This window comes from Bufo bufo, chromosome 10 (genome assembly GCF_905171765.1).
Source record: "Bufo bufo chromosome 10, aBufBuf1.1, whole genome shotgun sequence".
Classification (NCBI taxonomy): domain Eukaryota; kingdom Metazoa; phylum Chordata; class Amphibia; order Anura; family Bufonidae; genus Bufo; species Bufo bufo.
In genome coordinates this window covers 143,581,033-143,592,112 of record NC_053398.1, presented here as the reverse complement: position 1 = coordinate 143,592,112, position 11,080 = coordinate 143,581,033, and the positions used below count along the sequence as shown (strand labels likewise).

The window sequence follows — 11,080 nt, the reverse complement described above, 5'->3', positions numbered from 1 at the left end:
AGCCCTCAGGGTGAGAGACAGCGCTCGGTTAAAGGGGTTTTCCGCTTACGCAAACAAAAAAAACAGAAACACCAGCATTCAACTTTACTGCCGTCAGATGATGAAGTCCCGAGAGCTTGCGACCCACATCCCAGCACAAGACTCACAGGGAGTGTCTGTGGCATCAGGTCTCCGCTTCTCCTTCCCCTCCCAGATACAAGCCTGCTTGAAGCCCTACCGGAAAAAGAACCTACCCTAAATCCATAGCATCATTGCTGCCATCAAGTCTACATGGGGAATGGGCAGGGCAGCGCCCTTTAGAAGTGAGGACATTGATGATGTTATGTCTACATGTGCACGCCATGTCATCGGGCCAGGGTACAACAACAGTGGAAAATGTCAACTGACAGCGATGGACCGCAGGAAAATGGGGCAATCACTATTAGCGATTGAGAACGTGTTGTTTCCGGTCAACTGATGCTGAAAATAGCAAAACGGGAATACCCCTTTAAGCGCTTCTGCCCCGGTGTTTAAGTGATCAGTGGGGGTCTCAGCGCTGGACCCAACCCATCAAAAGGTTTTGCATACCAAAAGTTTTGTGAATGTGCAGTTACATTTTAAAAGGGAACAGGCCAGAACACTAATGTTTGTTTAGCAGCGTAGCCATCGCTACAAATCCAGTCATGTCCACTAGGTGATGACTATACTTGTAATGTAATTGCCAGTCCATATATCACACCCATTCCTCTACAAGGCCAGGCCAACTTAAGGCACATTATAAATAAATGTCCTCAGATCCATCATTCTGCCCTACCCCGCAATTACAGAACTCATCTCTTCTTTACTCCTTTTTTTCGGGGTGCATTAGGGTTCACCCGCCTTCGCCCGGCTCCTATTGCTCCATCTCTGATGTTCAAATTAGCAGCACGGCTGTATATGTCATTTTCTGCAAAGGGCGAGGCTCCAGCAATGTAATCAGGGTTAAAGACGTCCGTTTTGGATCTGGCCTTTCTGGAGAGACGCTGCTGGGGGAATTGTTGATCACAGACTAAATGTGGATTTGATGCATGCTTGCCACCTTGTGGGGCTGGCAAGGAGTACTGCAAGAAGACAACGAAGACATGGTCAGCATGTATTAGCATTACCACGTCCTGCCTGCTAGAAGGTTGGAGCTACAAAGTCGGATTCCTAGCAGCTGTACAATCACAGGAACTTCCGGGGTGCAACGTGACCCCATTCACTTTTACTACACTGATCTTGTGCTGTGGCTAAAGACGTCATGTAGCCCCCAAGCCAAATGTTTTACTCCAAAACGAAAGCGAAATTCTATATGCATACATTTCAGAAGTATGGGCAGCTAAAAGGGGATGACTGCCACCTAGTGGTCACTCTTGAAATAGCAATAGTTAAAAAATAAAAAGGTGGCCAATCATTGTGAAAAAAGTGCACAAAGATAACAAATTCACTATAAAACAGCACATCTCAGATGCCTTGTGATCGCCACAAGTGAGTGAAGAATTGTGCTCAATGAAGGGAGAATATACAAATGCAACTATACAAGTGCCAAAAGCAGCATAGCCATGCTTTTATATAGTAGTATAATAAGAGCTGCACTGGAAGCTACCGTCATATGGGCAACACCGCAAAACGCTTTCCTTTGCCGAATGTTAGCTCTGATATCAGCTCAAGCATATTCTATAATGTCTTACCCGCATCCCACGAGTATTGAAAACTTTGGGGTTTCGGGAGAAGTGCATATGGAGGCTGCCATCTTCATTTACAGACACGGCAATCTTCTTCAGAGTCTTATTCCCACAGCTGGGACAGAACATCTTGGTCACATCGGCTGTAGTCCTGAAAGAGAAGAGCTGTTCAATGGATGCAACTGGGTCACCGACCGACCACCTGAAATCCCAGGTGCCAAGACTAATAGGGTACCCTGCAATTCTCAACTATTTATACCATCCCAGACACATGTGGTATACGGGGAGTTCGCCAATGCTGCCCATGCAGTGTAGTCTGTACACCATTTATGTAAGCCCCCTGGCGATAATGCTGGGAAAGAACACTATGCACACGTTTCCCTGCAGCATTGCATAACGGTGGCAGACACGAAGTCTGTACAGAGCAAGCATGCCAAAAGGCCGTACTGCACACGTTAACAAAGCCAAAGCAATATTCAATCCTACCAGGATAGCCTCCACTCACTTGAAGCAGCCATGACAGCGCAGAACGTAGTTTCTGGTCTGGCGGATCAGCATACCGTCCACGGAGAGCACGTGCAGCCCCATCTGTATGAGTACGTTCTGAGGACAAGAAAACAGAGTGAGAATGACATGCCACGGGTCAGGGTCATCAGTGAGGGTCGTAGGAACCAAAGGTTACATTTTAAAGGGGTTGTCCAAGTTATTTTAATTGATAACCTATCCTGAGGTTATCAGATCTGCAGGGTCAGGACACCCAGAATGCCTGCTGATCAGCTGGTCGAAGAGAAGGCAGCCCGCCGTGCCAGCGCGGCTTCCCTTCATTGTTTACTTGCTTGCCGGTGTGATTACACCTAAGCCGTCCCATTCATTTCAATGGGACGGCTCATTCTTATACACTTAGGAATGGGGCGGCTTCTTGTAATTCCACCTGCTCGCCGCTGCAGTTGGGACAGCGAGCTGGTAAACAATGAAGGGGAAGGCCTCGCTGGCCTTCTCTTCAAATAGCTGCAGGACCCCCACCGATCTGATACTGATGACCTATCCTGAGGGTAGGGCATCAATAAAAATAACTAACTGACAACCCCTTTAAAATGTCAGTTTTTGACTGAAATGTTACATCTGTACTAACTGGAGAGAGATGCGAAGGGGCATCCGACACCGCTTATCTCAGCGATTATCAGTGGATTTTGTTAATATCAACAGCATCTGCCCAATACAACCTAAAGTAGTTTTATTCTAGGAACAAGAACCATTGGCGACAACAGCACAACTGGTAATTAAAAGGGTTCTCCAGGCTTTTACCCTCAGGATAGGTCACCAATATCAGATCGGCAGGGGTCCGACATCCGGCACCCCCGCGCCGTCTCCGGTCTCTGTTCCTGCTCGCTGCTGCTATTTCTATGGCAAGCAGGAAGGGAGAAGGGAGACGGCGTTCCCTTTATACAGCCGATCAGCAGGGGGTGTTGGAGCCCCGACGATCTAATATTGATGACCTATCCCGAGTATTAAAAGCCCAGAGAAACCTTTTAACTGATGGACTGGACGTGGACCATTCTGCTGTAATACCTGCATGGCAAAGTCTGTACACACGCAGCCGACCACCACATTCACTGGAGCCTCCCGACTGCCCATATCCTGCTGGATTTGTCTGATGTTACTGGGCGTTATCCAGCCTCCCCCATCATCCTCCTCCTCCTCCTCTTCTTCACCACCACCATCATCTGCGTTGTCCTCTTCGCCTTCCTCCTCAGCATTGACAAATGTATCTGCTATATGGCCCAGCACAGACACAGGAGCCTCCTCTGGGCTTGTAGTCACAGACACGGACTGGGCATTCTGCAGGGTAAAAACGGGTATAGTGTTATTTACAGGGTGCATACAGGAGATCGAGACCTCCGAGCGGAGAACCCCGACCGCTATTATTATAAAACCCTCAAGAAGTAGGATAAGGCTGCTCAGCTGGGCTCATGCTGTGGTCGGGGAATATGCCATATATACCATTAATTCCAGCAAATCATCCTCGATGTTCGGCAGGGGGCTTCTCCAGAAGGAAAAAGAATTGTACTCTTTGTTCTCTGTGGAGTCTTCAGTCTCCCCCGTCACCGCTGGCTTCAACGAGTCGTCTTTTTTACCTGTGGACTGAAAATGCAGAAATCACTCTACGTTCATGAAAAAAAATGGATGAATTGGCATTTTTATCCCAACCCCTGCAGTGCCCTCTGTATACATAATGTCCCCCATAGTGCCCCCTGGGCATCAAATCCCCCCATAGTGCCACTATTATGATTAATACCCCATTAGTGCCCCTCCAGTATTATGAACGCCCCCCCTCAGTGGCCCCCGGTATTATGAGCATAAAACGACATATGACGTAATAGTACGTCATGGTGAAAAGTGACCGGAGAGGTGACCGCCCCCGATCACTGCAGGGGTCCGGCAGTCCCTGATAGCCGGGCCCCTGCTGTATCCGCCAGCATCGCTGTAAAAGCTGACCGCGGCATAGAAGAGGTTTGCGGCGGATGAGGGAGCCCATCGGGGTGTTGTGGCTGCTGTGGCGGGGGCCTGATGAGTGACAAGGTAGCCCGATGCCATGCACAGGCTGCCCGAAGCCTTTCATGAGGGCCGAGGAGATCCAGCCTCAGGCCCGTCTCCTAGGCAACCTGTTAGTGTAATACACCGAGTCATACACTAACCGGCAATGCATTACAATACAGATGTATTGTAATGCATTGCAGAGGGGACCAGACCCTCAAAAGTTGAAGTCCCAGAGTGGGACAGAAATAAAGTTAAAAAAAAAGTGTTAATAAAAAAAATAAAAAATTAAGTTTCAAGTAAAAAAGAAATGCCCCTTTCCTCTGATTTTATCATAAAAAAAAAATTGATAAAAAAAACAAAAAATAAAAATGTCACAGTAATTTGCATATATCTTTACTAATTCATATACATAATACAACACAATAAAAAACAAAAATCAAAAACTATTTCATACACCCTCTATATGATCACGGTCCCTTTAAATGCGGAGCTCTCGCATATATAAAATTCATATAAAAGTTATCTTAAAAAACTGTTTCTTTGTCTTTTACTTCATCTCTTTGGTGTGCAATTTTTAGTATCGAATTAATATTTACCAATTGCATCAAAGAAAAGATAAAATTGCTAAATATTAATTGATAATAATTGCACACCAAAGAGATGAACTAAGAGACAAGGAAACTGTGAATTTTTATATGAATTTTATATATGCGAGAGCTCCACATTTAAAAGGGGTCATGATCATATAGAGGGTGTATGAACTTTTGTTTTTTTTCTATTTGTTGTTTTTTATTGTGTTGTATTATCTATATGAATTAGTAAAGATATATGCAAATTACTGTGAGCCAGCCATATTAAAATCCATCAGCCCGATCTCTCTTTCCCTTGACAGGTCAGGTCACAACCACACACATTAGCTGCTCAACCAGTCCCGCAAAATTACATTTACCTAAGGACTCATGCACACAAACATATTTTCTTTCCGTGTCCGTTTCCTTTTTTTCCCGAACCGTATGCAGAAACATTAATTTCAACAGGTCCGCAAAACGTGCATTCCATTTCCATTCTGCAAAAGAATAGAACGTGTCCTATTATTGTTCGCATTACGGACAAGGATAGGACTGTTCTATTAGAGGCCGGCTTTTCCATTCCACAAAATACGGAATGCACATGCGTATTTTTTAGCGGACCGCAAAATACATACGGTTGTGTGCATGAGCCCTTACATGTATGACCAACCTCTGGCTCATATTGGCCTGATTTGCAGCCACTGGCCGGATAACCTACCTGAGACAGATAGGAGCGCAATCCATTGGGGTCCTACTGCGCACATTCCTAACGTCTGATATGTCAGACGATATATAAGTGCATGGAAATAGAAGGATTTCCTTCCATCCATATCCAGATAATCCCGTCTATTTTACTACACAAAACTCATGCAAACATTGTTTACCTTGGAGGGGAAATGGAAACCAGCCACATTGAGTGGAGCCTCCGGGTGTTGAGCTGTGGAGCTAACAGAGATCTGGGGAAAAACAAAAAACACATCTTAATCATAGGACCTGTAACATGTATACACTGTATGAATCCTTCCACAGGGCCTTAAGGGGAGGAGCATGACACAGATGTCATCCACGCACCAAGCACTAGACAGTGTATCATTCATCGATATAAAATTTGGCTCAAATTTTTACAAAATTTCAGTTTCTACAGGAATTTTTATTTTGTGTTGTTCGAGTCAGATAGTCACCTACCTTCTGTGGCGGCTCCTTTCTGATATGTTCTGTGCCAACATGTTCAACTTCAAGCTGATAGGTGAGAGCAAGGACCTTGATGTCAGTGGCTGAGAGGCTGACATAATCCCCGGTCTTCTTAGAGAAGTCTGTCACTATAGAAGAAAGATGTGATTACCAGGCAGCTGAGGAATGACCCCCACTGTAGCAACCTCCATACGGAGGCCGCATGCACCGCTGTAACCATAGTGGTCGTCAGCCAGCGTTTCTAAAAAATATATAAAACTATCAGGGCATGTCAACATGGCGGAGACCCCCTTAAACTCCCTAACGCTTGGGCGGCAGGGTGAAGGGTGTGGCCGCTTTAAGCCTTTACACCTCGGCTCTGTAGAAGATAGCGATATGGGCCTGGCAATCTAATCTTTAAAACAAGACCAGAACCGCAGCATTATCCATTCTACATCAAGAGATATAGCAGGACACTTATGAAGACGATGTCGGTTTTCGTCCCTCCTGCACTGGCAGTTCATCCGCCTAAGTTATGTAGAGGCACAGCAAATAACCTTTGCGCCGCAACTTGCGACAGATATACGCTAAAAAGTGACGTATATTTGTTCGTAAGTGACCCCCATAGCCTTTATAATTTGGGTCAGGAGTGACATCAGCTAAACATGAAAAAGCAGCTTTCAACTGCTATCACTCCAGATCTATATTTCCTGATATAGAGGAGATAATTCTGAGATTCTAGTGTTTCAAACAAGCCCAGGCCCATATCTCTATCTTCAACAGAGCCCGAGATATGAAGGGTTAAACAAGTCGTCGTCCCCCCCCCCCCTTTGGCTGGCTGTGATCTCAGCCAGCCTGAAGGAGGAGGGAGAGTCAGTGGGGGAGCTGACAGCCTGCAGTATAATGCTGGGTTCAGACCTGAGCGTCTTTGATATGTGCGTTTAACGCGCGTTTTTGACGCGCGTTTTTTATGCGCGTTTTTTGCAATAGTAAACGCGCGTTTGACGCGCGTTTGTGTGATTGACTGCAATGTCCTATGGCCACAAACGCGCTGTAAAACGCCCCAAAGAAGCTCAAGTACTTGTTTGAGCGTAGGGCGTTTTACAGCGCGTTTTTCAGCGCTGTAAAACGCTCAAGTGAGAACCAGGGCCATAGGGAAGCATTGGTTTTCATGTGTTGAGCGTTTTACAGCGCGTTTGAACGCGCTGTAAAACGCTCAAGTGTGAACCCAGCCTAAGGGTTTGTTCACACGAACGTATGTGTTCTGTTCCGTGCATTGGGCACCGCAATTTGCGGTCCCCAATGCACGGAGAACGTTCGTGCAGGCTCCGGGATGGATCCAGACCCATTCAACTTGAATGGGTCCGCAAAAAGATAGAGAAAGTTCTATCTTTTTGCGGAATGAAAGTACGGAACGGAACCCCATGGAAGCACTCCGTAGTGCTTCCGTAGCGTTCCGCATCTCTGGATTTGCGGACCCATTGAAGTGAGTGGGAGTGAATTCAGTGATGCGGAATTCACACGGAACGGTGTCCGTGTATTGCATATGCAATATGGAAACGGAACTCATACGTTCGTGTGAACAAGCCCTAAGGGTAAAAAAAAAAAGAATCGACCTCTCTCATGATAATCACTGGAGAAGTATATCTAATATATTCGCCCTCACACCGTAAAAATACTCCTCGGTCTTGGAACGCAGCGACACAAAATAAAAAATGGTGTTTTTATTATGCAAGTATTATAAAATAATAAAAACTAGATAAATTTGGCATCATCATAATCATACCGATCCACAAAATAAAGTTACTGTGTTATTAACCCCTTCAGTACCGAGCCACTTTTCACCTTAAATCCCAGGCTGATTTTTGTAAATCTGACATGTGTCACTTTATGTGGCAATAACTCCGGAACGCTTTCACTTATCCAAGCCACTCTGAGATTGTTTTCTCGTGACACATTGTACTTCATGTTGAGTCAAAATGTTTTACCTTTATTTTTTTTAAAATCTAAAATTTACAGAAATTTTCAAAATTTGAATTTCTCTGTTTTTAAGGGCTCATGCACGCGGCCGTTGTGCGGCCGTTCCGCGCATTGCGGACTGCAATTTGCAGTCCCCAATGCACAGTCAACATTCGTGCGTCGGCCGGGACGGATTGAAACCTATTCAACTTGAATGGGTCCGTGATCCGTCCGCACCGTAAAAAAAATAAAAAATAAAATAAAACTAGAACATGTTCCATTTTTTTGCGGTGAGGAGGCACGGACAGAAACACCAGGGAAGCACTCCATAGTGCTTCCATTCCGCACCGCACCTCCCGGATTGCGGCCCATTCAAGTGAATGGGTCCGCATCCGTTTTGTGGGGTGCACACGGCCGGTGCCCGTGTATTGCGGACCCGCGGTCGTGTGCATGAGCCCAAAGGCAGGTAGTGCTGCCTCATTAGTTATTACTTTACATTCCCAATATGTCTACTTTATGTTTGCATCATTTTGACGTAAGAATTTTAGAAGCAAATCTTCAAATTTAAGAAAATTTCCAAAACCCACTTTTTGTTTTTTTTTTAAGGACCAGTTCAGTTCTGATAAGTCACTTTGTGGGGCTTACATAGTAGAAACCACCCCATTTTAGAAATTACACCCCTCAAGGTATTCAAAACTGATTTTACAAACTTTGTTAACCCTTTACGTGTTCCACAGGAATTAAGAAAATGGAGGTGAAATTTCAATATTTCACTTTTTTTTTTGCAGATTTTCCATTTTAATCCATTTTTAACTGTAACACAAAAAGGGTTAACGGCCAAACAAAACACAACATGTATTACAACATTCTGCAGCTTACAGAAACTGGTTGTAAACTGTTGTACGGGCACACGGCATGGCGCAGAAGGGAAGGAGCAACGAATGGCTTTTGGAGGGCGGATTTCACTGGGATAATTTAAAGTTACTATGTTGCATTTGAAGCCCCCCTGATGCACCCCTACAGTAGAAACTTCCAAAAAGTGACCCCCAATTAGGAAACTACGGGATAAGGTGACAATTTTATTAGTACTATTTTGGGGTACATATAATTTTTGATCTACGTTTTTTGTGAGGCAAGCTAACCAAAAAATGGCTGTTCTGGCACAGTTTTTTTTTTACGGTGTTCACCCGCCAGGACAGATCATGTGTTATTTTTATAGAGCAGGTCATTACGGACGCAGCGATAACCCAATGTGTCTATTTTTTATTTATTTATTTCAGTTTTACACAATAAAAGCATTTTTGAAGAAAAAAAAATAAAGATGGTTTTGCGTCTCCATTTTCTGAAAGCCATATTCTTAAAACTTTTTTTGCCGATCATCAGCGAGAAGAGTTGACGTTTTTATTGGTATCATTTTTGGATACATATGTTTTTTTTTTAGTTTGAATCGACTTTAAAAAAAATCACCAAAAGTGCGATACAATTGCCAACAGGACACGTCATGTACCGCGGTCAAATTATCTGGACAAACGATTGCACCAAATAAACTCTAACAGTCAATAACCGGTGCACTGAAAGTTTAGACACAGATAAAAGGTGTGGGACACACAAGGTCGGTGCCCGTATATTGCAGACCCGCTGTCTGCGGGCCGCAATACAGACGTGGCGGGCACACACATGGGCCCTTAGGCTAGGTCTACACACGACATTTTCATAATGATAGTCTATGGCAAGGATGCTCAACCTGGGGCCCTCCAGCTGTTGCAAAACTACAACTCCCATCATGCCCTGCTGTGGGCTGATAGCTGTAGGCTGTCCGGGCATGCTGGGAGTTGTAGTTTTGCAACAGCTGGAGGGCCGCAGGTTGGGCATCCCTGGTCTATGGTGTCGCGCTGCGAGATGGATTTTTCTACGACTGTCGCGTCGCGACACCATAGACTATCATTACAAATGTTGCAGCGTGGTTGTGCCCCGTCTGTCGCGCGACACATGCGGTCGTGTAGACCTAGACATATGCCGGGCCCCTCGCACTGAATATACTTATCTCGCTCCTCGCACGGCCACAGCTGCTTCTCCCCGTTTGCGGATGAAAACATCCGGTGTCATCAGGGAGCAGGCGGTGACAGGGATGAGCCTCCCTAGGGTCACCCGCAATGCTAGGGAGGCGCCCAGAATAGACTTAGACATAAATAAAAAAAATCTAAAATTAAAAAGGGACCTTCCCCCCCCCCCCCTTTAATGCGACAGTTGTGACGTCACTGGCCTATCAGGCATCCTGGGACCTGTAGTGCCTCAGCAGTCTCCTTACCCAGCTGGATGCTCTCCGCCTTGGGCTCCCTGAACAGGAGCTCGTAGGGCAGCACAGCCAGGCGCCTCCTGGTCGGCTTGTCCCGGATCTCGTTCACCACGTCCCGCACGGTGTAGATGTGAGCCCCGATCTCCTGCAGACACATTGAGCATTAGTCAGAGCATACAGACGCGGTACCGGCCCCTCCATGCTCCGTTCCCCTCACCTGTAATGCGGCATTTCTCAGGAACGCTCCGGAATCCGCCACTACGTGCGACACCTTGGAGGACGCCATGTTTTTTGGTTTTTTTTTTTCTGATTGCCACGCGGTTCAGCCAATCAGCAAGCGCTCACCGCTTTTACCCACTTGCTGTGTGTTGCCGCCACCTGCAGACCACAAGAGGGTACTGCAGGCTGCGATGAGTCTGGGAATAAACCATCATCATTATAGAGAACACAGGACGTTCATTTCCATTATTATTATTAATATAGTCATTATTTCAGATTCCATTATTAATATAATCATTATTAAAGTCCATCTGTCAGCAGATTTGTCCCTATGACACTGGCTGACCTGTTACATGTGCACTTGGCAGCTGTGTTGGCCCCATGTTCATACGCGCCCGCATTGCTGAGAAAAATTATGTTTTAATATATGCAAATTAGCATCTTGGAGCAACAGGGGCGTTACCGTTGCTCCTAGAGGCAGCTGCCGCGCCCTCTGATTGACAGGGCCAGGCATTGTGAACATCATCACACCTGCATCTGTCAAGTATGGCGTGTCATGTTTTTTCACGGAATCAGGGTCAAATGACTCGGGAATATTTAATATTCAATCACTAGAACTGGGGCCTGCGTTGCCCCCTTTGCACGGC

General features: G+C 45.7%; 1 protein-coding gene across 1 annotated transcript; it reads right to left on the bottom strand.

Moving 5' to 3' along the window:
• Positions 1–327: 327 nt before the first annotated feature.
• Positions 328–10,528, bottom strand: NOB1 (NIN1 (RPN12) binding protein 1 homolog). The gene is made up of 9 exons (XM_040410168.1): positions 10,432–10,528; positions 10,227–10,359; positions 5,975–6,108; positions 5,674–5,745; positions 3,684–3,824; positions 3,252–3,521; positions 2,188–2,285; positions 1,689–1,833; positions 328–1,079 (listed from the first exon to the last, which is right to left on the bottom strand). The coding sequence occupies exons 1-9, from the start codon at positions 10,498–10,500 to the stop codon at positions 810–812; spliced, it is 1,332 nt and encodes a 443-aa protein (XP_040266102.1). The 5' UTR covers positions 10,501–10,528; the 3' UTR covers positions 328–809.
• Between the last annotated feature and the right edge of the window lie 552 nt (positions 10,529–11,080).

Excerpts from the sequence above, each read along its gene's own strand:
- NOB1 (XM_040410168.1), bottom strand. The coding sequence starts at position 10,500 with ATGGCGTCCTCCAAGGTGTCGCACGTAGTGGCGGATTCCGGAGCGTTC. Across the intron at positions 3,825-5,673 it reads GTTTCCATTTCCCCTCCAAG|TCCACAGGTAAAAAAGACGA; the intron begins GTAAACAATGTT and ends CTGCATTTTCAG. Across the intron at positions 2,286-3,251 it reads GTACAGACTTTGCCATGCAG|AACGTACTCATACAGATGGG; the intron begins GTATTACAGCAG and ends TCTTGTCCTCAG.